The 27,236-nt window shown below is 40.7% G+C and overlaps 1 protein-coding gene across 1 annotated transcript; it reads left to right on the top strand.

Annotated features, from left to right (window-relative positions):
• Positions 1 to 17,807: 17,807 nt before the first annotated feature.
• LOC148117257 (uncharacterized) lies at positions 17,808 to 20,585 on the top strand. Its single transcript, XM_087903036.1, has 3 exons — positions 17,808 to 18,442; positions 19,368 to 19,413; positions 20,363 to 20,585. The coding sequence occupies exons 1-3, from the start codon at positions 18,030 to 18,032 to the stop codon at positions 20,417 to 20,419; spliced, it is 516 nt and encodes a 171-aa protein (XP_087759162.1). The 5' UTR covers positions 17,808 to 18,029; the 3' UTR covers positions 20,420 to 20,585.
• The last annotated feature ends 6,651 nt before the right edge of the window (positions 20,586 to 27,236 follow it).

Below are 27,236 nucleotides of genomic sequence, written 5' to 3'. Positions count from 1 at the left end.
CCTCCCCTGGGGTTAGAGAAAATAGCTCTGCACTTAACCTATACTGGCAAGGATGCTCCAGATATCCTTCTCAAGCACACCTATGAGCAGGCCACTGACAACTTATTGTCTACTGGATAAAGAAAAATTCTTAACCCCTTTATTTGACCATCAAATGTGTCCTTTGTCTAACTTTAAAACAATCTATCTGATATTCTCTTTTTATTTCCATACACCATGTGACTTTCACACCAGACTATTCTCATTCACAAAGTACCCTGGACTTTCCTTCCTGTATGCTATTTTACATGGCTTCCTTATATTCTGAATACCCATGATTTCTATCCTTTCCCCTTGCCATCAGACACCCCCAGGAGCATTTTCCTATCTCCTGAACAAATGTAATCTCTACCTGCCCGGTGCTTCCACCAAACACATCTGGCAACTCTCGATACATCAGCACACTCTGTTTTATTTTATACATGATCATGTGTCTCTTGTCTCTCCTATTAAAATTTAAGCCCCTTGAAGCTAGGTGCCCCTTCTTAAAAACCATACTCCCTGTTGCAGTGACCTACTAGATTAATCAATAATTATAACCTGACAAGAAGGAGCTAAATATAGACTGTTTCAGATTAATCAAAGATTATATCCTGGCACAGAGGAGTTACATATAAACTATTTTAGATTAATCAGTGGTTATATCCTGGCATAGAAGAGTTAAAGATAGACTGTTTTAATAACAGATGGTTTGAACAAAACCATTCTATCAGTCTTCTCAGCTGGCATTTCTCCAATAAGGATGTTGCTACTTAGAACACTTTTCCTCTGGATGATATAACATGCAATTCCTTCACTATTTTTTTTATCTTTTAGTGAGAATCATCTAAAATTTTTGAGACATGAGAGCAGCCAATTTAGATAGTCTGGGTTGTTCTCAATCCATGCCTCACTTTGTTAGCATTAGCTTTAGTGTAAGCCTTAGCTTGATACCTGAGACAATACTTTGAAATTTGAAGCACAGGGCCAATCTTAGATAAATTAAATTAAAATGTTAGCTGCTACTCTGGTTTAAGCAAAATGTCAAAAGAGAAACCTCTCATTAATCATTGGAACTTGTCTAGAACTCCATCTCATTCCTGGGGGTTCTCCAATTTAGTAGTCTTCTTTAAACCACAGCTATGTTGGAATCAGTCTCTGTCCTCCAGAAATCTTTATTTTAGCTATAGCTTGAGATTAACACACCCACTCACATTTTATGTTCTTAAAATATTAGCTCAATATTAACATCACTGTAGTGATCAGTGGGCAATGGGTTTTGGGTTGACCCTAACTAAGCACAATTTAAATGGACAACTACCTTAACTAAATAGTACAAGAGTCAAGGAAACTATGTCTCTTGGCCAGCCATGTTTCTGTGCCTGAAACACACAGTTCCCTAAGGGGAACATAACATGGATTCCAAATGCAAGTATTCCATAGGTTCAAAGTTTCATGAATTGGCTTTTCGCAAATGTGTCAACCATTGGAAAAACAGGTACCTGATGAACAGGAAGAAAGTTCAAACAATTTTTGTGTCTTGACAGGCACTCTAAAACTTCTATTTCCGTTGTCCTCTCTATACAACTTATCTGTCTTTGAAGTATTTTCAGTACCTTTAGTCCCATCTTCAAAAAGCTCCACTGAGCAAAAAAGCGACAAGCAAATAGATAATTTCAATATGATGAAGGAAATGATGAGACAGACCCATGGAACTCTAGGGGGAAAATCAGTGTCATGTGAAGTTAGCAAAAAAGGGGGACTTCAGAGGAAGAGTTAGCTGAGTAGCACCTGAGAAATATGGACAGAAAGGAGCAAACAAAGGTGGAAACAGTACTCTAAGAATGAGAGTTGCATGAGCAAGACCATGAGACAGCCTTTTGTGTTAGTAAGAATGTAATATATGAGCAGGGTTATGTATGTAAACCTATGTAAAGATGTATGTATGTAAGGCATATGAAGACCTGTTATGTCACTCAGTAGTACTATAGACCAAGGAAGACAGTGAGACTCATTATAGCAAGACAGGGAGTCTGTACGTCATGGTGAAGTCAACAGGGAACATTGACAGATTTGAAGAAGAGGAATTAGATAATTAGATTTACAACCAGGAAGATCAATGGTGGTTTTGTGAAGAAAGGATCAAGAAAAGACAGGACTAGAAGCAGAAGGTACAATTAAAATGCCAGTAATACCACTTTTAGGTATATATCCAAAGGCTGCTCAACCGTGCCACAAAGACATGTGCTCAACTATGTTCATAGCAGCATTGTTTGTCATAAACAGAACCTGGAAACAACCTAAATGCCCTTCGACTGAAGGATGGATAAGGAAAATGTGGTACATTTACACAATGGAGTACTACACAGCAGAAAAAAATAATGACCCCTTGAATTTTGCAGGCAAATGGATGGAGCTAGAAAACATCATTTTGAGTGAGGTAAAGCAGACCTAGAAAGACAATTATCACGTGTACTCACTCATAAGTAGTTTTTAAACATAAAGCAAAGAAAACAGCCCACAAATCACAATCCCAGAGAAACTAGACAACAATGAGGACTCTAAGAGAGACATACATAGATCTAATCTACATGGGTAGTTGAAAAAGACAAGATCTCCTGAGTAAATTGGGAGCATGGGAACCTTGGGAGAGGGTTGAAGTGGAGGTGGGAGGCTGGGAGGGGAGCAGCAAAAATATAGAGCTCAATAAAAATCAATTAAAAATAGAGGGAACAAACAGAAAATAAATGCTGGATAAAAACCAGCAAGATGAATGACTTAGCAGGTAAGGCCACTTACCACCAAGCATGAAGACTAACTTCAATTTCCAGAACCTACATGATGGAACAGAGAACTGACTTCCATAAGCTCTCCTCTGTTCTCTCATGCGGTTTATGCCTCCACAAAATCTAATAGATGAAAAAAGGCTGGATCAATAAACATAGCCATTTTCATCTTTGCTTTCGTACTTGCCTTTTCTCCTTTTCACAATCCACTTCTTCCTATAGTCTCTACTACACAGTGTCTCTAACTTAGTTTCTGGTAGGACTAGAGGTGGCTCGCCACATAAATGAAAAAGTTTCCAAGAGTTCATCATTTTACTTTGTAGAGTGAATTCAGTCAACTTGGCCCCGCGATGCCTTCCACAAGGATCACTAGAGAAAACAGCAAAACCACCCTCTCACTTGGATGTGCTTCCTACCTGAAGAAGTCTCTTAAAGCCCCTCCTCAGATGTCTGCTTCCTTCAGCATGAAAAAATCATCGGAGGTCAAAGACCTGCTACTTGACTAGAGCGATAAAGGAGTTTGGAACTGAGGCAGATTCATGCTCTGTGTTCAATGCCCACTGAAGTCCTAATTTTGTGCCCCACCCCTCGTAAAGCACTGGTAAACAAGTGGATTTTCCTTCTTGATTCCTTATTGTCTTCCCTTCTGCTGTTTTTAGGCTCCCTGAAAATATCTCACTAACTTAGGAACTTCCCCATCTCTGGATTTTCACCTTAGATACCATATTTAACTGCAAATATCTGATACAGGCTTAAGGTTGTAACTGTTGAGTGTTATTACTATCCAATACTTATCCAAAGGAGAATTTTAACCTCAGTCTTCATGATGGCAATGCCAACTCATACTCAAAAGTGTCTCTGTCTGCCCTTGAAGCTGGCTTACTAAACACAGTATTACCTTCAAAGGAAGTGAGCGTCATACACAGGAACACTCAGAGAAACAAAACCTTAGTTTGTATGAATTGTTTTATTTCCATCCATCCTCATAGAATCCATCACATTGGGAGTATTAGATATTGTATTAGTTACTTTTTGTCACTATGACTAAAATACCTCAAGGAAGCGAGACTTCTTTATCATTGTTGCTGCTGCTGTTCTCTCTGTATACCAAAAGCAAAACACACCGTAGATAAATTACCGAATCCCAGAGCTTGTTCTTCACTCTCACAAATATATTTAATTAGCATTTCCCAGGCGCTCAATATCACATTAGGCAAGTGTCCACCAGGCCCCTCCAGGTGATAACAATGTAGCTGTGCAACAACGCTGGTGTTCTAATAAAAGAAAATTGTCAACCAACTCAAAGGTGCCAACCAATATAAAATCACAGCAGGCAACAGGAGATAAAGTTGAAGACAAGGCCTTAAAGGGAGTGATCCAATAGGAGAGATTGGTGAGGTCTGAGGCAGGAAAAAAACAGTCTCATACTGCAGCCCAGACTGTCTTTAAATAAACCGTTTGCTGCAACCCTGCCTCAATATCCCCAGCACTGGGATTACAGGTATGCAACACTACCCCTTGCATGAGTTTCCTAAGAGGTATCAATTGACTGCTTGCAATGTTTCAGGCATTATGCAATGGATGAGCAGCTCATTTACTCTTCATAATACTCTTCTGAAGCAAGTCTCAGTATCAGCCTCCATTTTACAGAAAAGGATCAGAAGTTTTAGAACTCTACTTGGTAAACAGGAGTGGCAGCACACGACTTTAATCCTGGCACTGGGGAGACAAAGGCGGGTGTATCCCTGTGAGTTCAAAACCAGTCAGGTCTACATAAGAGAGTTCTGGAACATCCAGGACTACAACACAGTGAGACCATATCAGAAAGAAAGAAAGAGGGGGGAGGGAGGGAGGGAGGGAGGAAGGGAGGGAGGGACGGACAGATGGAGGGAGGGAGGGAGGGAGGGAGGAAGGGAGGGAGTGAGAGACAGAGGGAGAAGTATAGAGAGAAAGGAAGGAAAAAAGAAAGAAAAGAAAGAGAGAAATGGAAGGAGGGCAGGAGGGAGGGAGGGAGGAACAAAGGAAGAAAAGAAGGGAAAAGAAAGAAAGGGAAAGAAAAGAAAATATGCTTGCCCTATTTCACATAAACTCATATGTAGCAAGGCTAGAAATTAAACCCAAATCTGCCTACTGTATAGCCCATACTTTTAAGTACTTTCATTCTCTGAAAATAGTCCTAAACCCTAGTTCCAGTAGGTGAGCTGAATGAGAAGCCTGGGTGGGAAAGGGGGATGGAAGATATTTTCTACACCCAAATAACACTTTCTTCCACCAATGCCAATTTAATGCACTTCTGATACCAAAAATTCCCATGTGTCCTCTTTCTACTCTGACTGTACAGACTCCACAAATTGCCCAGTAGGATGGAAAGACAGAAATCTGTTTAGTTTTAGTAAAGTTAACCCAAGTTTCTAACAACATAAAAGAAAAGAAAATCTATTTTTTTTTTAGTTCAACCTACTATTCAGTTTCTATGGAAACAGGTAGAGGCAAACTGTAGGAAATACAGCTTAGGTAAGATTCACCTCGACCCCATGAGCTGCTAAGCTCCTTTTCCATTTCAAATAAAGGAACCCTTCATAAACAAGCCATTAAGACTTGGGGGCTACTGGGTTGTTGGAAAGAAGGGATTTAACAATAATGGAATTATAAGAGCAGCTTCAGTTCAACAATGGTCCTGGCACTGGAAATTATTTTGTTATCTCAGGTACAAGTTTCTTTGGTGTATTAATATTAGTCTACTTAATCTCTAGCAACCAGCTACCATGAGCTGCGATTCTTTGGTAGAAATTCAGAGGCTAATGTGCCTGAACCGAGTCATCTGCAACCTCCCTGGGGAAAAAAAAAGCCCAGTTTCAATTAAACAGAACCCAATGGAGTGGAATCCTCAACTAACTGCATCCATTTTTTCCTTAAAGTGCCCAATGATAAGAAAAAATTTCTAAAAAAAATCTATCAAGGAAATTTAGTACAGTGCATATATGCAGTAATATTGCAACATGAGTTTTAAAACTTTATATTTGCTATTCTTCCAATTCCTTAACTGTAAAATGCTTATTAGGAGAAATAATTAAGATAACAGATGTGGGGTTTTCACACAGTACCTGGAACTAATTTTAATATATATTAATAATCATTTTACTTTAAAATGTCTTCCAAAATCATCTTTCAGAAATGCCTTAATGTCATCCTCACTTTCTCATTATCTCTCTTGCTGTTACCAAGAATAGTCCATGACTTCTGTTGTCTATGTAATGTTTCATATACCAGGCAAGGGCTTAACTTATCTCCAAAAAGTCTATGGCAATACTTTCAAAATCATGAAAGAGCCAAATATTTCCAAATATTTGAACAGTAAGACCTAACCAATATTCAAGCCCTTCTTCTCTTGGTATCTTTAATATCACTGTCCTTTTATCTCTCCCATGCAGAGATATTATCTATGTTCCACATGGCCCATATAATCTCTAAGACATAGTATGTCTCAGACTCAATGCAGAAACATGTTAGGTCTATGAAGTTCTTTAAGTATAGTGCCATGCCCAGTTAGATGCTAAATTGGACACCACTTCCTGATGACGATTATCATTATTATTCCCACAATCAGACTGGGTCAAAAATGTTTCAAAAAGCAAGCTATTTTCTCTTTAACAACCCATTGCATATTTTCTTTTCATAGCATTTTCCCTTGCATATTCAGAATTCAGAGCCTTCTCTTGCACTGATTTACTCTGAAGTATGGAGAACCAATGACAGTTAAAACTGCATCTAAAGAAATAGAGAGAAAAGAAGTGTTTCCAGGTGAGTTTCTAACATCACTAAAATAATGTTCTAGAAGGTGATAAGATCTCCCAGAAGTTTCAAAGACAGTCTGCCTATATTGGCAGTTTATCAGTCATTTTATTCTGTGCCCTGCAGAATGTCTAACGGACTCTTTCATGAAGCAGGAACCCTGAAGTATCGTCTCACCTTTAGGCAAGTTCAGCAATCATTTCTCTGTGGGTTCTGCAAGTCCAGTTCCTGCTTCATGAAAGAGTCTGCTAGACATTCTGCAGGATACAGAAGAAAATGACTGATAAACTGCCAATATAGGCAAACTGTCTTTGAAATTTCCTGCTTCGTGGAAAAGTCTGTTGGATACTATGGGCCTGTAGGCTGAAGATGGATGCCCCAATGGTACAGAAGAACTTTGGGTGACTGTCCAGGTAGCAAGATGTCTCTGTCAATTCTAGAGTTTTGGAAGTTGCTTATAATGCACCTCCTGTTTACTTAGGTAATATCTTATCCTTCTGGAGTCTTTGATGGAGTTGAAGAATTTATAGTTGTAGTTATAGTTTTCCTTAGTTATGATAAAAGATAAAATAGATATAACTGTAATTCTTGCTTGATAACTGTTTTGTTGTATGTAATTTTACTATGTTAAAGTTAAAACCTTCTTTTTTTATTTAAACAGAAAAGGGGAGGTGATATTGGAATGCTCTCTGTGTGCTGTGATTTTCATTAATGAGTAAAGAAACTGCCTTGGCCTATTGATAGGGCAGAACTTAGGCAGGCAGGGAAAATGGAACTGAATTCTATGAGGAAGAAGGCAGAGACAGAGGGATGTCATGGATCTATTGCTGGAGATAGACGTGCTGAAACTTTGCTGGTAGGCCATGACCTTGTGGTGATAAATAGAAATGGGTTAAATTAAGATGTAAGGGTTAGCCAATAAGAAGCTAGAGCTAATGGACCAAGCAGTGATTTTAATTTAAAAAAAAAAAGATCTCCCAGAACTCTTGGCATGCCACTTCAGTACTCCTCCATAATGGTGGGAAACATGAACCTCATTCTTAATGTGAGAGAAGTGTTACTTACACAGGGGACTCAAAAGTTCTTAGTGTGTCTTTTTTATCAAGATCTAGATAAACTAAGCTAGTAGGGAAATGATGATACCAGTTTACCTGATCTAAAGACTCTCAAAATATCTATTTCAAAAGTCCTCAGGGATAATTCTAAGTGTTGAAGTCATATGGTGTGTCATTCAGAGGCATGAAAAACATAGTTCAGATTTTCCTAAAGCTTCACAGAGAAAGTTACAATAGTAACAATAGATAGATATGTTTTGATACTAGAGGCCGGAAAAATGATGTTTTTGGTTTGTTTTGGGGTTTTTTTCAGCTATAACAAAATAACTTGTATTGAGTAACTTACAAAGAACAGAAAATTTTATAAACTAGGTATGGTAGCAAAACCTATATTTTTAGCACTCAGGAGTTTAATGCAGGAAGATTATGAGTTTAACAACACTTTGGAATATATAGGAAATTTGAGGACAGCCTGGAGTTCATGGAAAGATTCTGTTTAAGACATTTAAGGAATTGTTCAACATCCTTAGCCATCACTGAAATGCAAATCAAAATGACTCTGAGATACCATCTTACACCTGTCAGAATGGCTAAGATCAAAAACACTGATGACAGCCTATGTTGGAGAGAATGTGGGGTAAGGGGAACACTCCTCCACTGCTTGTGGGAGTGCAAACTTGTACAGTCACTTTGGAAATAGTATGGCAATTTCTCAGAAAACTGGGAATCCATATACCTCAGCACCCAGCAATACCACTCTTGTCTATATACCCACAGGATACATACTCATACCACAAGAACATTTGCTCATATGTTCATAGCAGCATTATTCATAATAGTCAGAACCTGGAGACAACCTAGACAACCCTCAACTGAAGAACAGATAAAAGTGTGGTACATTTGCACAGTAGAGTACTACTCGGTGATTTTAAAAAAATGACATCTTGAAAAATGGGACTGGAAAAAAACATCCTGAGAAAGGTAACCCAGGCCCAAAAGACAAACATGGTATGTACTCACTCATAAGTAGACATTAGACATTAAGAAAGGTTAACCTGGCTACAATTCACAACCCTGAGAAGCTAGGTAACAAGGAGGAGCCTGAGAGAAACATGCATGGATGGCACTGGGGAGGGGAAATAGAAAAGATCTCCTGAATAAATTGGCAGCACAGCGGGGAGTGAGAGGTGAAGGTGGAGAAGAACATGAGGGAATGGGGAAGGTATAGTTGAGTTGAGGAAGCAAAAAAAAAAAAAAGAGGTATCTTGACAATGAAAGTCATTATGAAGTTAGGTAGAAATCTGGTGCTAGGGAAGCTACCAGAAATTCACAAGGATTATCTAGAAATATCGAAGAGAATTCCTTAACTGGCGTTCCCCTGTAATTAGATTAATGATCACAATAATTGTGATCATAGAATTTTCTTCCAGTAACTTATGAAAGCAGATGGAGAGATCCACAGCTAAGTATTGGGCCTCGCTCCTGAAGTCCAGTCAAAGAGAGGGGGCAGAGATTATAATGAACAAAGGGTCAATATCAGGATGAGAAACCCCACAGAGACAGTTGGTCTGAGCTAGTGGGAGCTCACTGACTCTGGACTGATAGCTGGGGATTCTGCAGAGGACTAAACTAGACCCTCTGAATGTGGGTGACAGTTATATGGCTTTGGTAGTTTGTGGGCCAGGATTTATCCCTAGTGCATGAACTGGATTTTTGGAGCCCATTCCCTATGGAAGGATACCTTACTCAACCTTGATAAAGGGGTGAGGGGCTTGTTCCTGCCTCTACTTGATATGCCAGACTTTATTGACTCCCCATGGGAGGCCTTACCTTTTCTGAGGAGTAGATGGGAGGTAGGGTGGGGGAAAGGTGGAAAGAGTAGGAGGGGAAGGAGGGGGAACTGTGTTCCATATGTAAAATGGAAAAAAAAACTTTCAAATAAAAAATTTAAAAAAATCAAACAAAAAAAATCAAACAACAACAACAACAAAAATTTTTTTTCAAAAGCTTTTGGAGTCCGAGAAAATCTAAAATGAAGACATTGGTAGGTTGACTGTCTCCTTGCAAGATGGAGCCTTGTTTCTCCAGCCTAAAGGAATAGCACCACAGCCTCACATAACAGAAAGAACAAAAAGGCAAAACAGGCAGGGGGAATTAATCCAGTCATCATAAGCTTTTTTTAAAGCATCCATTTATTCTATGAAAGTGAAATCCTCATGATTTAGTCAGTTCCCAGCAGATTCCACATCTTAATATCATTTCAATGGACTTCAAGAACACTCAGACTATAGCAGAAAGAGAATCAGAAGGAGTCTGAAGTTGTTAAGAACATACATTATACTGGAAATACCAGCCTTCTTTGTCCTTCCTTTGTTTTCCCCCTCCTTTTCTGTCCTCTGTTCTTAGCAATAGCTGGGGAAACAGCAGAAGAACATAACAAAATGGGATGACTTTACAATTTGCTCCATATACCGCTGTTCTGGACTCAGTTCTCAAATCAATGGTCTGCCCACACGTTTCCTTAATAAATCCCCCCAAATCCACTTAATGCAGTTAAGAATCTCCAGCCGAGGTTCTATCAGAAGTCTCTGCGGAAAGAAGATACCAAAGGAAAATGAAACTGCACGTCTGGCCCCATGAAGAGTGAACTATTTAGATAACATATTGGACATTTCAAATACCTTCCCATTTTCTGCTGAGGCAGCTGACTTGCTGAGAACATGTTTTTTGAGAAGCAAAAAGTTAAGTGCTCTATTCCAAATCCTCAGTGGGGCAGTGAGCTTGACAGAACATCAACTAGAGGAAGCCAATTAATGTAGTTTTTTTTACCATGACAACCAGTGCATCTTTCTAAAAAATCAGTGGGGTTCATGCATGCAAGGGGGAGATGGAAGAAGTGTCAGAGAATTGCTGACTTTGAAAGACTCCTTTTTGAAATGAGCCTGTATTATTCGTTTCTTCAAAATGTCTAGAAAAGGGAAAATGATTCTTGTCAATGGCATGACATTCATTTAGCTCACGCATGCATAGTTTCTGGATGGTGGAAAGCTTCAGAGAAAGCAGGAATTTTAGAAAGAACCACAATTTATGTATACTGTTGGTAAATAAGCTGGCTCAGGTGCCTATGCCAAAATACATCTCAGCAAATATCGCTCAAATGAAGAGGTGCAGATGCTACTGAAATTTTCACCTGGGGATTAAAAGTTTTTTTTTTTCTTTTTCACTCACCAGTCAACAAATTTGAAGCTTTGTTATAGAGATTCCTGCACTTCAAATATTTATTCTGCCTTCCTCCATGCCAATCCTAAAGGACTCATGTTTCTATTTCCCTATGAAGCCTGCTTTCCAAGAATCCCATTTTCAGAATTCTTATTAGAGTGCTCTTAATCTACAGATGAACATTTGGTTTCACACTCTTTTAAAATAATAACATTTGACATGTTCATTTCATTTTCCCAATGTGACCACACTATATTGACTTATAGGAGATACCTAATACAAATCTGCATATCACTTAATTACGTTGTGAGTTCATTGTATTGGAGGTTGACTATATCACCTTGAATATAATGACTTGACTATTGTAGCAGCCTATAAAACTGTTCACCATTGCAAACGGAGGGAAGAAGATAAAAAAGGGGGGAGAACTAGCTTCCAACTTGTGAATTTCCTCTCTACATATTGGTAAGATGATTTTAAAAAAAGATATGCTATCATTTTCAGTCTCATATTGGCAGATATTACAGCTTATTCCAGAAATAGTCTCATACTGTACCTTAACTTAATCCTTCCTACAAATTTTAGGTAACTTTGATTCTTTCCATGTTTCTTCATTCAGAAAGATACATGGGAGCAATTTGGTTCATTTATATTTAGGTGATAGCTAATGTTGGCTTTATAACCAGTCATTCTAAAATATAGTGGCTAAATTCCATGAAAATATTGTTTAAATATTATTTGAAGAATTTTATACATATAAAAATGAAATATGCTCAAAGAATATTTTTACCCCCCAACTCCCCCAGATTCCTTATATCCCTGTTGACATTTCAGGTTCCAAATATTTTGGTGTTTTTTTTAAAATTATCCATTAACTCTACTTAGTGTTGGCCATATGTACATGGGTGTGAAGCCATTTGTAGGTAGAATTTCTCTGTGTCTCACAAGTTACTCCCAAATAACCACATAGAGGCTTGACAGTGATTACAAATGCTTGACTGATAGCTCAGCCTTATTATTAACTAGCTCTTATAATTTAAATCAACCCATTTATATTAATATGCATTCTGCCACATAGTGTTAACTTTCTTTCATCTTGTACTTCCTGTTTTCTCTCTGTGTCTCACTGGTGACTCCTCTGACTCCGCCATTCTTCTTCCCAGTGTCCTGAGCCTGGTCTTCCCACCTAACCTTATCCTGTCCAGTTATTGGCCAGTCAGCTTATTTATTAACCGACCATAGTATAATTTACACAGTTTATGGAAGGATTATTCCACTGCAGCTATTCACTAGAGCATGGAGTCTTATCATGGCTATGGTAGGATTGTCACAAAAAAGAGTAATTCTCTGTCCCCAAGTAACTATCAACTGCCAATAACTCCTCAGTAACAGGCTGGGGCTTAAGATCATTTAAACAATCTATGCTGAGATTTTGGCTGGCTTAATCTTGTGTGGGTCCTGTACAGGTAACCATAGGCCTGATGTATTGATAAGCCAACCTTATCTAGATAATTCCTCAATTATTACCCTCTTCCCAGATGATTTAAAGTTGTGTCAAATTGATGTTTAAAGCTTATATACAGTCACTTATGTAGCTATATTCACCTAGAGGCCTGGATGAGTTTTGTGAACTAGCATGGTTTTACATTCCTGATGGTTGATTTTTGACTGTTGTCTGGGCCATATATTTTAAGTGGGATATCCTGGGCTTCCTCACATAACATCTAGGTACTAATATGAGTAGCTACAATATCCAGTTTCCAGCTACTGATTAGATTATATTTGTTGATGTTCTAGTGACCTAAGCAAACAACATGGCAAAGTCTTGAATTAATTTGGAAGAGAACCAACAAAGAAAAATAATAATAGAAGTGATTCACTAGCCATGCACTATTACTGAAACAATTTATTATAGGTAGTAAATCTTGGGATAGAGGCACTTAAGATCCCGAGGTAAATGATCAATAAATATTTTGATATTTTAACAACAGGTATGTTATCAAAAGACAGAAATAAATACAGGTGCATATAACTTATATTTAAATACTGACAGAAAGACTCTGCTTGTTCTAGGAATGAGTAATGCTATCTTGGACTGCTAATAGTAAAGAAAAATAATACAATATGGAGAAAGCCTTTACCATTTGAGAAATGACACTCTTTACAGAAGTATTCTCATCAAAAGTACCATTTGCAGTGTTTGGTGGGAGTTTTTAAAAACATTTTTCTTTATTCAGAAGACATTTGGTGAAGGCCTACTATATTAGTGACAAGAGATATAGAAACAATGAGAAATCTATATTAAAATGGAATTAAGAAAGCAGTGTTATTTAAAATAACATAATCAAGAATAGAATATTTAGTAATAGACTTAACCAAAGATATAAAAAAATCTTGTATGCATGATGTGGGAGTCTCCTCTTTGTGCTGTGAAAGCACATTAGTAAATAAAGAAACTGCCTTGGCCTGTTGGTAGGACAGAACTTAGGTAGATGGGCAAGACAGAACTGAATGCTGGGAGGAAGAAGGGCAGAGTCAGGGGGACGCTATGGAACTGCTGCCAGAGTCAGACATGGCAAATCTTTGCCGGTAAGTCACTGCCACGTGGAGATATACATATTAATAAAAATGGGTAAAATTGATATAAGAGTTAGCTAATAAGAAGTTAGAGCTAATGGGCCAGGCAGTGTCTTAATTAATGCAGTTTCTGTGTCATTATTTCAGTGCTAAGCTAGCCGGGTGGCTAGGACAAATAAGCAGCTCACTCCTCTTCCTCCTATATATGCGGGCTAGAAAGATGATTCAGAGGTTAAGAACACTGGCTGTTCTTCCAGAGGTCCTGAACTCAATTCCCAGCAACCGCATGGTGGCTCACTATCATCTCAAGTGAGATCTGGTACCCTCTTCTGACCTGCAGGAATACATGCAATACAGAACACTATATACATAATTAAATTAATAAAAAGATCTGTACATTATAAATTCAAAGTTGTTGCTGAACAAAAATTAAAGAAGGCACATATTAACAGAATGGCATGTGTACTCATGAAATAGAATCTTTAGTATTGGTAAGATGTAATACTCCTCAAAGCAAACAAAAGATTCAATTAAATCCCTGTCAACACTCCGTGGTATTCTTTGGAAAAAGCAGGAAAATATGACTTAGATTAATTCTATTTCCCATTCTCTTCTTCCTCCTGTTTTTCTCCTCTGTCCTTTCCTCCTCCTCTATCATTGATTTTCCCTTTACTCCTCCACCCCTCCACCCTTTTTTTTTTTGTATTTTTACTTGCCCAGGTGGGTCTTGAACACGCAATCTTTTTGCTTCAGGCTTCTTGAATATCTGGGAGAATAGCTTGTATCTTAAAATTCCTTTGAAATTTCAAGGGACCTTGAATTGCTGATACTGAGCATAGTTGGAAGTCCTGCACTTTCTGATTTTAAAAGTTAAAGTATGATATACTACGGCATGCATGACAGTATAGGAGTGGCATGAACAGACTTTAAGAAAAATGGAAGAGAGCATCCAGCCCAGACATAAACCCTAACATATATTGCCAACTTAGTTTTGAAAAGGGTCAAGACCATTTCATGAGCACTGCCAGAACTCTTCCAGAAAGTCATCTCTTTGACACACTTGGTACAGTTGCTTTTGTGGCCCACTACATGTTTTATTATATACATGAAAATTATGACGCCAAACTCAGTTGCAACTATTAAGTGCCTCTCCCGAGCACAACCCAAGGACAAACATCATAAGGTGTAATAAGGTGCACCAACAGGGCTGAATCCGTAGGCCCATCCTCCACCACTGCTGAATGGAAGGAGGTTCAAGGAAGAAAAGGTCCAAGCCAGAAGACAGAAGCTAATATAAAATCTACCCTAGGTGGTGAGTTACTAGGCTTTGTGGAAGAAATCAAGAGGTTTGAGGACTTTCTTTACAGGGGAATGAAACCATAGTTGCTAGTACACTGGTTTGTGAAGCCGAAGTAAAAGATGCCAAAATTCTGCAAGTAATTAATGAACCTGGACGGTATCCCTGTCCTGTGCCATTGATGTTATCCCCGTTCATGGTTATGGAAGCTGTGAATGAAGCATTTCATCCAGGGTCCCAAGATATGGGAGCTCAGGCTTTGGGATTTAGCTTCCTACTAGACAGAGCTGGCACTGCCCATCCCATTTTCTTTTTCTTATGCTGCTTCTTTCTTAGCAGTCTACTCTCTTCTTCCTCTGAAGTTATAATCCAGAGGTCTCCTAGAAAGTGCTTGGTAGTCAGTGAGAGGGGAAACTGTTCAGAGGCCCAAGTACAAATGTCAAGTATCATCCTTGACTCCATGTCATCAGAAAGACCCCAGCTTCCTGCACTGACATTCTGCAGACTCGGGGTCTCTGTCTCTTCATCTACACTGCCAGACCAACAAACAGTCAAGTCATCAACTAATATAAACATGAAAATAAGGCATATGACACGTTTTCAGAAAAATAATTGGTGCCTGAGTTAACCACCTTGGGAAATGGGGAAGGATCAGTATCCCTCTTCTTAACAAATTATCTAGGGTTTTCTCTGTTCTTGAAAGTTTTGCAGCTCAGAATTAAAGATTAAGTTCATTTTGTAGATTTATTTTAGTTTTTATTTTTTTGTGTGTGTGTGTGTATGTGTGTGAGTATTCATGTGTATGTATTTGTACATGTGTGTGAGTGTCTTCAGTGTCCTGGCGAGGACACTGAATGCCCTTGGGCTGGAGCTATAGGTGGTTGTGACATAGCTTATGTGGGCTCTGGGAGCCGAACTCTGGTCCTCTACTAGAGCAGCAAGGGCTCTTTATCACTGAACCATCTATCTATCCAGTCCCCCATTGTGTGTTTTTAGCAAAAGTTTTGTGTAAGCGATTTAAAGACTTCCATCTTTGCACTTACTCTAAAGAAAGCTCTTTCAAAAATCTAATGATTCACAGAGATTCCCAAGAGAAAATAAAATCAAATGATTCAAAGACATCTGCAGCCAAGCACTGGGCTGAGTTCTGGGAGTCCTCATGAGGAAGGGGGAGGGATTGTATGAGCCAGAGGGGTCAAGGTCATGACAGAAGAACCACAGGCACAGCTGATCTAAGCTCGTGGGACCACATGGGCTCTGGACCAACAGTTAGGGAGCTGGCATGGACCCGACCTAGGCCCTCTGCATGTGTGTGACAATTATGTAGCTTTCTCTGTTTGTAAGGTCCTGGCTGTGAGATCAGGACCTGTCCTGGTGCTTAGTTTACATTTTCGACCCTAGTCCCCATGCTGGATTAGCTTACCCAGCCTTTATGCAGGGGGAAGAGCATGGTCCTCCCTCAACTAGAAGTGCCCTGCTATGTTCAAGTCCATGGGAGGCCCGCCCTTTTCTGGATGGAGACCAAGGAGCAGTGGGTAGAAGGGAAGGGGGATAGATGGGTGTTGGGGAAGGGGAGAGGATGAGAGGAGGAGAAGGAAGGGTAACTGTGGGCTAGAGAAATGGCTCAGACGTTGAGATCACTAGCTGCTCTTCCAGAGGTCCCATTCCAGCAACCACATGGTGGCTCACAACCATCTATGATGAAATCTGATGCCCTCTTCTGGTGTGCAGGCAGAATGCTATATAAATAATAAATAAATCTTTTAAAAAAAAGAGGTTTTAGCCTCTTCCCCTGTATAAAGTACTGCACTATTCTACAATAAAGATTATTAATGCTTAAAAAAAGAGAAAGAAAAATTAAATGATTCCTTATTCAATAACTGTAAATAGATTTAGCCATTCATTTTATTTCTATATTGTGTGTATGGTGTTAATGTATATAAGTGCTGATTCCAAAAATTCCAAGAGCAAGGAAAACCCTAGGGAATCTGTCAGGACGAGGGTTACTTAACCTCCCCAACATCCAACCTTGGATAACTCAGACACCTATTCTTTTGTTGAAAATGTGTCACATGCTGTATGTTCTAGGCCAAATCTTATTCTAAATGTTGCCTGAATATTTATATATTTACCTTCAGTCCAACAGGAGTAAGGAACCACATCAACACCGCAGAGATAAGATCTGATGCAAATGTTACACGTAAAATTTAACAGAAATTATTAAAAATCTGACATAATTATTATCATTATTATTATTATTTTGGCTTTTTGAGACATGGTTTCTGTGTTACTGTCCTACAAGTCCTGGAACTAGCTCTTTTTTTCTTTGTTTTTTCGAGACAGGTTTTCTCTGTGGCTTTAGAGCCTGTCCTGTAACTAGCTCTTTTAGACTAGGCTTGCCTAGAACTCACAGAGATCTGCCTGCCTCAGGCTTCCGAGTGCTGGGATTAAATGTGTGCCACTATTGCCCGGCAATGTAATTACTTTCTAAGCAGATCATTTTTCTTTGGGAGGAGCGTACCATTTGCTTGCTTTTCGAAAGTGTCATTAGCTAGCATTCTATTCAAACCCAGTCCTAAAAATTTTGATGTTGTACTTGAAAAGCAATGGTTGGCTAGCATTCAGTGTGCTAACAGGCATTCCTGAACTATTGGTCTCTAAAGCTGATCATGTCCACTTGGTTCTAAACCCATTCTCTGAGCTGCTAGTCCTGGGTGGAGGGTGGGGGTCACAGAAATTCTTACATGTTCACTCGAGGATCCTGGAGTCAAGTGTGTGCCTTTCTCCCATACTCCATTCTAAATTATCTTGCACTTCCACACAATCCACCTGTTAACTCCTCCTTACAAGCTAGAAGGAACGGGCACCATGCAGACAAGCATTAAAGCTCATTCTGGAAGTATGGCCTAGGAGAAAGATTTAACTCCATGCTACGTTTCCACATCCCCGTTCAGTCTCCCTCAGGTCCTCCTCGTTTGGGCCACACCCATCCTTTGTGCACTAAAACAGACAGCACCAACCTCAGCAAGTGGGCAGAAGGGCCAGCGCAACCAGTCAGGCAGCAGTGAGTGGAGGGTGCACAATTCAACAGCTCCTGCATGCAAGCAAGCGCCTGGACGTCGAGCATGAAGAACTGGGCAGCATGCTCGGACCTGAGCATTGACACGTTGACGTCACCCTTTCCTCCGTCCTCTCATTGTTTTGTCTGTAGCAGTGCCGAGATTCTAGAACTCAAGGTCACTCATTTTCGGGGCCCCAGTCTGTCTGTGGCTCACAGTTGGAGTCATGGCCAAGAAGCTTTATTATGAGTTTCAACTTAATACTACGCAAGATTATGGGGATGAAATAGTGTATGAGGACGGGGTTGTGGCCTCCTCCTCAGCCTCAGCCAAGGAAGCAGTTGGTGGCCATTGTGGATGCTGCATAGGTCTCCCATATATCAGACTCTATGACAGCATCCAGGGCCAGGATAGCGAGAGGGACTCTGAGGAAAGTGATGCCAATGTGGGAGAAAGCAGTGGCCACCCGGAATGTTCTTTGGAGCTTGACCCAGAAGATCTGAACACCTCAGCGGCTGGTGTGGTAAGGATTCCTCAGAGGCACCAGGGTCCTCAAAACCATTTCCATTTCACACGGCGCCAGATCCAGAAAATGGAACAAGTCTTTAAAAAATCCCAGTACCCAGATTTGGCTGCCAGGTATGTGGCTTGGACCAAGAGCTCCCCACCCTCCCTGGCCTCTGGCTCATGTTAAGGTGTCCTTTTGCGCTTCAAGGCCCTATATTCCCTATCGCCCATCTCCAAGTCACAGGGGTCTTCTCCTTTGGTGGTGGGTATGGGAGGGTGCCCTGTGTGGGGGCTGAGCTCAGTAACAACATGTAGTGCTGACGTGAAGCAAGTGTCCCTAGTCCACACCTCTCATTCCGAGTCATATTTTAATTTCTGTGAAATATAGAGACCAGAGTTTAGTGGACCCAAACAACTTACTAGCATCAAGTTCATGAGTGCTAGGGGTTTATACTGTGTTTGGTGACCTCCCGACCAGTAATCTCCTCATCTTTTCAGGGACAGTGTACCTAACCATCAACTCTTTTGGGTTCTCTTTCCCCTCCCCAGTGCTTTTTTTCTTTTCTTTTCTTTTCTCTTCTTTTCGTTTGTTTTGTTTCTTTCTTTCTTTTTTCTTTCTTTCTTTCCTTTTTTGGTTTTTTCGAGACAGGGTTTCTCTTTACCTTTTGGAGCCTATCCTGGAACTAGTTCTTGTAGACCAGCTGGCCTGGAACTCACAGACATCTGCCTGCCTCTGCCTCCTGAGTGCTGGGATTAAAGGCCTGTGCCACCACTGCCTGGCCCCAAGTGCTGTTTTTAAATTAGCATTCTTTGCTCAGCATAGAGTTTGACATTTATTTTTAATTTTTGAAAGTTTGTTAAAATTATTTGTCTCTATCATTTAGAAACTTTTGCAGGAAATTAAGACATATCAAAAGTAAGACTGCCTCTGAGAATGAAAGTTAATACCGAGTGTGAGGGTAGAGGATAGTGATATTGTAAAAGGTATAGAATTCATATATGACATTGTATTGCATGTAAAGCAGAATGATAAACTTCCGTGGTTGTCTTTACACAGGGAAGAACTTGCGAGAGCTCTGAACGTGCCTGAAGACAAACTGAAGGTCAGTGAATCCAAACACAACAATTGGACAGACAATCTTTAGCCTTCTTTAGGGTTAGCTAGCCTTAACCTAGGCACTTTTAAATGAATGGATTTCATTTTTCCCTCTTTGAATGTTTGATTTTTGGCACAGGGTTTCTCTATGTAACCCTTGCTGTCCTAGAACTCAGGGTTCTTTTGCCTCCAGTCCCCCAAGTGCTGAGATTACAGCACCTGACAAACTGAGCTCTATTAACTCTATTTTGGCATAAATTGAAACAACCCTGCATAAAAGGGTCATCCTCTCTAGGTGGACAACCATCATAACATATGTTGTTCACGGTGATGCAATTCTTGACCCTCAGCTGGCCAGACACTTGGCCTCCTACTGAAATACTCCTTGCCCCTCTAACTCTTTGATTGTTCCCGTCTTTCTGTTTTGTGTCTGGAATATCAGGTTAAAGTACTACACTGCATAAAGAAAAAAATGATCATATCTTGGGACGATGGTAATACATAGTGGCATCCCTTAATGTTAATTTTTCTGTCATTCAGTGTTGTGTCTAGTCAAACACATTACCAAAAGTTGTATTAGGATTGAGTGGAGGTAAGGAATGATAGGTATGGAAGAACAACACTTAAAACACAAAGATTAATATTGTGCAGGACAGGATTCTGGAGGTCTCACTGAAGCAGAGATAGTATTCTTCATCCTGATGCTGGAGAACTTTGTATAACATGAAAGAATATGCTGGTCAGATTTACCATGGGTGGAAGTCCCTACTGAAGTGTTTATACTGTGGGAAAAGGACAAAATCATGGCCCTATTTGCAGAGGTTGACACACAGCTGGGGCTTGCTTTTGTGAGCTGAGTAGGAAGTTCCATGTTAGATGCCTTAAAGTGACTTTTTTCTCTTGGCTCTGAGAGTGGAAGCCAATGCTAAAACAATCTTCTCTCCCTCTGATTTTAGGTGTGGTTTGCCAAACGAACAGCCAAAGAGAGGAAGAAGAAAACACTCGTACGGTAGAAAACACACCTCCAGTTGAAGACATCATTATACTTAGAGACATAGAAGAAGATTCTTCCTAGAATGGCATCATCCTTTGTTCAGGAGCCAAGTGGCTAATTGGTGATGGTCCCAATTGGTGATGGCAATGGCATGGTCCCATTGCCAAGCTTAACTAATATTGAACACTCTTGTTAACAATAAAAACATAACCTCCACATGCTTTCTGGTATTTTGTAGGCTATGATGTACACTTTTCAGGAAATTCCATTTAAACAGAATGACAAAGTCTAGTTTCATGGGGTATCATTTCTAAGTCATGAGTGTTGCTTGCATAGATGAATATTCCCAATATGTGGTGATTAGGAGACAGTGGGTCACATAAGCCTTGATTCAGGTTCACTTGATCCTTTGAGCAAGAGATTCAGAAGTAATCCTGCAAACAAGAAATCTAAGGAGAAGCTGGTACAGACGATATTGATGGTTTGAATGAATTTTACTTGGGGGATTGTACCATTTTTTTCCTCATAATGAAAATAGATTTTTTTTGTCATATCTTGATTATGGTTTCCCTTCCCCCTACTCCTCCCAGTTCCTCCCCACTTACCCTCCCATCTGGATACATTCCCCTTTCTGCCCCTCTTTTAAAAAGAAAAAGTCCAGGTGGGTGAACAATGCCCACAGGCCAGCCTGGACCGGCTGAAGACATTCATGGGCAGAGAGGGTCACTGTGATGTGCAAATGTGTGGTGGAGAGCCATGCTGCTGCTGGGGCCATACAGATCTAGATGACCTAGGCTGCCACAGCTGCCATGGTGACATCTGAGCCAGAGACAATGCAGAAAGCCATGTCTGGATCTGTGGTCCTGGTGCAGCTGAGATTTGTGTTGATGTCTCTGGTCTATGTTACCATAGAAGGCCATGCGTGATGAAAGCCAAGGGCCGTGCTGAACCAGCCCTGCCCTTCACTAGCCCTGGCAAAGTTGGCCCTGAACCATGCTAGACACTGTGGCAAGAGAACTGACCCTGACACTCATGGCCGAGCTGGTCCCAGTGGCCTAGACATGGAGAACTGGTCCCTGCATTCAGGAGAGATGGCCCCACCCCTCAACACAGACATGCAACAGCTGGCCCTGATGGAATTGGTGTAGGAGAGCTGGCTCCACTGATCACCCGAGAGGGCAGCTTGAGGACCAATACTGACCAGGTTACCTACCTCCCAGGGCAATATCAGGGCTTTGAGTTGGCCCACCATAGCATCTGCCCATCTAGGACCTGCTGGCACATGTGAAGGGACTGGTTCTGCAGGATCTCCCCGACTTGGGGCAACTGCGGGATAGTGGAGAGGAGTTTCTGTCAGGGTCCAGATACCAGAGACCTTTAACCAGACCAATGACTCATCAAAGTGAACGTTTTCAGGTGAGTCTGATTGGACAAAACGGTATACTGCATGTCAGACCACGGGTCCCAAGGCCACTAAAATAATTGGAGCAGCACGAAAGACAGAGGAGTGAAGTGGGGATTTTTGTTTGTTTGTTTGTTTTGTTGCTTGGTTTGGTGTTTTTTTAAATTTTCTTTTCCGGGAGGGACACCACAAGGGAAAAGTGAGGATATAGAGGGACTGGGAAATGAGCAGAAATGGGATGCATGTTGTGAAGTTCCCAAAGAATCAATAAAGCAATTGCATATATCATATATTATATGTAGAATGTATACAACCGTACAGTCTTCTAAGGAGTAATAATAAAAGAAAATATAATAAGGAAAATAGAAGCTAACACATTAAAATTGAACACAATGTTGTGGGTCTGGGATCACTCAGAGATTCACCCTGACCATGAATCAATTTTAATAAGAAGAGGCTTGATCAAATAAATAACAGTACTGTATGCTCATGACTCCAGGACTTAAACTGAGAGCTCTCCCTAGATTTGGTCCCTGGACCGAGTGATCCAAGGCTTATAGAGTCAAAAATACAAGATTACAATGTATTGTACTGCAAGTAGACAGGGTCTAATTGTAACATGTATGTCTTGCAGTTGCAGAATCTTAAGGAGTTGAATGAAGCCAATAGCTCAGTTTCTTGACTGTTCTGCTTTTCCTCCCTTTCCTTGTCATAAAGTCAGGAGGATCACCTAACACCAGATGGAGAGGAATTTTGTTCATCTTTTAAAGCATGATTAGGTCTAGAGTCATAAGTCAACTCCAGACGGGGCTTTTTAGAAAAGTAGACCAGCATAAAATAATATTCCAGTATTATTAAGACCTTAACAATATTCAGATTCCTGTAAATGGAATCCAGTAACCAGGGGGAGACCTGGTTATCAAGGTAGCCAAGGCAGACAGGTAGGGCATCATCTACTGTGGCAGTAACCTCAGTGATAGTCCTCCCTTGCTGGATCTTCCCTTCATCTCCCCCATCACCAGGAGGGCCTGGGTTCCCCCAAAGTGCCTCACTTCTGCAGGCACCTAGTAGTCAATCTACAACTGCTGTGGACCAGTGATTTCCTATTTTGATTTCCCTACGTGCAGACATCCAATTTGACCTATGGGGCCATTCTCATTCAAACACCATATATCTATATATCTATATCTATATCTATATCTGTGTATCATGCTGTCAGTGAGTGTACTCTTGTATACACCTACCTCTTAGGTCTGCTTGGTTAATAATGTAGTTTGGTTTGTCTGCTCCTTTGCTGATCTTCTTAATACGCTGAAGCACGAACCCACAGTGCAGCGGGGAGCGACTTCCGCTCCGTCAGCCAATAGCCGCTGAAATACCAGCCCACTGGGGCATGGTATATTTCTCTTTTAAAAAGAGACACAGATCCGGATCAGGCCCTCTTGGTTCCGGCGCTTGGTCCTGGCTCCTGCTCCCGGCTCCTGCTCCAGCGACTAGGCTGAGGCAGCAGAAGATACTCCCACAACATTAATAGGTGTTTTATTATTGATGTAAGAATTGAAATTCCCACCTTCTATTCTAAAATTACATTCTTTTCAATTTTGTAAGATTGTTACATGTGACTTGGCATTGTGCTATTCATTTCGTATACTTTTATGATTGTTACCCTAATGTAGAAGAAGTTATGAAAGACAAATTGATATTATTTTTTATTTTTTACAGCCTAATTTCATCATTTTTTATTTATTTATTTATTTATTTATTAAAAATTTCCACCTCTTCCCCACCTCCCTTTTCCCTTCCCCTCCCCACCTCCCCCTCCCTCTCTAGTCCTAAGAGCAGTCAGGGTTCCCTGCCCTGTGGGAAGTCCAAGGTCCTCCTTCCTCCATCCGGGTCTATATATTTGAGCATCCAAACAAAACAGGCTCCCACAGAGTCAGTCCATGCAGTAGAATCAAAACCCAGTGTCATTGTCCTTGGCTTCTCAGTCAGCCTTCATTGCCAACCACATTCAGAGTGTCCAGTTTGATCACATGCTCCATCACTTAATGGAGGAGGGCTAAGTCTATGTGTTACTTTCATTGGTTAATAAAGAAACTGCCTTGACTTTTGATAGGACAGCAGCTTAGATAGGCAGAGTAGACAGAATAGAATGCTGGGAGGAAGAAGGCAATGAGGCAGACGCCATGCAACTAGCCACCAGGTCAGACATGCTGAATATTTCTTGGTAAGCCACAACCTCGTGGTGAGATACAGATTATTAGAAATGGGTTGAATAGATATGAGACAGTTAGCCAATAAAATGCTACAGATAATGGACCAGGCAGTGTTTAAATGAATACAGTTTCTGTGTAATTATTTCGGGGAAAGCTAGCTGGGCGCCCGCCCGCCAATCCATTATACAACAATCACTCCCAGTCCAGCTGGCCTTGGTGAGCTCCCATTAGATCAGTCCCACAATCTCAGTGGGTGAACGCACCACTCATTGTCCTGATTTCCTAGCCGTAATGAAAGGACATTGAGCCTATAATTAGTGATCCTAGAGAAGCTAAATAAGAAGGTGAACCCAAAGAAAATCATATAGTTATCCTCCTGAATATTGGAAGTAGACAAGATTGCCAGACAAAAGTTGGGTGCTCGAGGGTGGGGGGTGGATGCAATGGGAGATGGGTAGAGAGAAGAGAGAAGGGGGAGATTCGGGAGAGATTGGGGGAATGGGATGGTTGGGATGGAGGATAAGTGGATACGGGAGCAGAGTAGTAAATATCTTAATTAAGGGAGCCATTTTAGGGTTTGCTAGAGACTTCTCTCTAGAGGGGTTCCCAGGTCCAAAGAGAGGTTCCCAGATTGTTCCTTGGGCAGCAGAGAAGAGGGTGCCTGAACTGGCCTTGTCCCATAGCCACACTAATGAATATCTTCCACATCACCATAGAACCTTCATCTGGCGATGTATGGAGATAGAGACAGAGACCCACATGGGAGCACTGAGGAGCAGAAATGAGGTCCAAATGAGGAGCAGAAGAAGGGAGAACATAAACAAATTGATATTATAAAGTAATTGTTCTGAATCTGTGGGTCACAATTTCTTTGGGATCACATCCCGGATATCCTACATATCAGTTATTTACATTACAAATCATAACAATAGCAGAATTATACCTATGAAATCGCAACAAAATAATTTTATGATTGGGGGTTATGTCAAAATGTGTAACTGTATTAAAGGATCTCAGCATTAGGAAGATTGAGAACCTTTGTTATGAATGATAAATTAATAAACTTGACTAGAAAATACTCAATTACACACAGTAACATTTAGATAAAGGGGTACAGTCTCTAATAAAACTCATGGCTGAGGAATACACTGATTTGACCTGTTAGAATCATGGGAGAAAAATTTTGTACATATAAAAACTGATTATGCTATCCAGGGTTGGCAGTGCATGCCTTTAATCCCTCTCAGCACTCAGGAGGTAGAGGCAGGAGGATCTCTGTGAATTTGAGGCCAGCCTGGTCTACAGTGCAGGGTCAGCTGCATAGAGAAACCCATCTCAAAATAAAGAAGAAAAAAATGATTCTGTTAAGAATTCTTCACTAGATTTCACTGATCTTGCATGCTGCAAGCCTGCCCTTTTGTCTGTGAGGTTCCTGGCCAGCACGTGGCCCTGATTCTGTACCAGAAGACCCATTAGAGAGGTGAGTTGTAGGTACACAGGTTCCCCATTTTTCCGAGGCGCTATGCAGGGCTGTTCTGCTTCTTGGTTCCACTGCATCAGCTTGAGGGTGTGGCATAGAACTGCCCTCTCTTGTTATGTTAATTTCACCTACGGCCCAAGGGTGTAGCTTAGAGAGAACACTCCCTCTACTGTCATGGTAATTCCACCTGCAAGCAAGGTTCTTGCCCACAGGCAAGGTTCCGGAGGTCAGCTTTTCTCTGAGCCTGAGCACGCCCACCTGGCTTCCTCTTTTCTCTGTTCAGCTGCTCTCCGACCTTGGGTGTGGCCCCCTGACTTTTCTCTTTCCTTGTTCCTGATGGGGGGCTGGTGTCTTTCTGCCCTACAGTAAATATACCCGACTTATGCTTAATAAAGCTGCCATTTGCCACTTGCTCCTTGGCAGATGAGCCCGGTCTCTTTGTGTGTGTGTCATGTGTTTTAACCCCTAGGACAGTCATCTGTTCTCGTGGGCTCGAGTCAGGAAAAGCGTGCGCCTGATTCGAGGTTCGGATGTCCACAGAAAAGTGCGGAAGCTTACAGTGAGTGTATTCCCAACCGGCTGGCAAATACTCTGGAAACAAAGCACAGACACCCTGCAACCTCCTAAACTATCTGGGTATTCAGCAGGGGCTGTTCTCCCCAGCTAATGCCTCCCTCTTCCTATCCCAGCCCAGCTTACTCCCAGGCATGCCTTCCCTTCTTCAGGGATATAAGATCCCCCAACTCAGCCTGCTTTGGAGTTGAGGATCTGGGGAAAATGTAGGGAGTGCAAGGGTGCAGGAGTTCCTTTGTTTCACTGAGCCTGCACTCTATGAGCCCGCTCTTTTATCTGCAAGGTTCCTGGCCAGCAAGTGGCCCTGATCCTGAACCAGAAGATCCATCAGAGAGAATACTGGCCATCAAGTGGCCCTGATCCTGTACCAGAACATCCATCAGAGAGCATTTGAAGGAAGGAATGGGCAGGCACCAATGTAAGAATTCCTCCAACAATCTGAAAATCAACATTATAACACCAGGGACCAGCAAACATACAACAGGAAGACTTGAATACCCTAATCTAGAAGAAGTAGAAGACATAGACATTATGAAAGTGATAGAGTCCATTAAACAAGATGTGAAAAATCCCCTTAAAGAAATGGATGATAAGAATAACAAAAATTTCGAAGAAATAAATAAATCCCTAAAAGATACCCTATGAAACCAAGAAATAACAATCAAACAGATAATGGAAACAGTTCAAGATTTGAAAACTAAAATGGAGGCAATGAAGAAAACACAAACTGAGGGCTGGCTGGATATGGAAAATCTGGGTAAACGAACAAGGACTACCAGAGACAAGCATAACCAACAGAATACAAGAGAAAGAAGAAAGAATTGCAGATGGTGAATACACTATAGAGAAAATAAACGCAATGATCAACGAAAACAAAAATCCAACAAATTTTCATCACAAAACATCCAGGAAATCTGGGACACCATAAAGCGACCAAACCTAAGAATAATAGGGGTAGAAAAAGGAGAAGAATTACAGCTCAAAGGCCCGAAAAATATATTCAACAAAATTATAGAAGAAAACATTCCCAACCTAAAGAAGGTACTAGAAACATACAGAACACAGAATAGACTGAATCAAAACAAAAGAAGTCTCCCATATAATTATCAAAACACAAAACATACAGAATAAAGAAAGAATATTAAGAGCTGTAAAGGAAAAAGGT

Source organism: Myodes glareolus, chromosome X (assembly GCF_982192425.1).
Source record: "Myodes glareolus chromosome X, mMyoGla1.1, whole genome shotgun sequence".
NCBI lineage: Eukaryota > Metazoa > Chordata > Mammalia > Rodentia > Cricetidae > Myodes > Myodes glareolus.
This window is presented reverse-complemented; position numbering and strand designations above follow the sequence as displayed.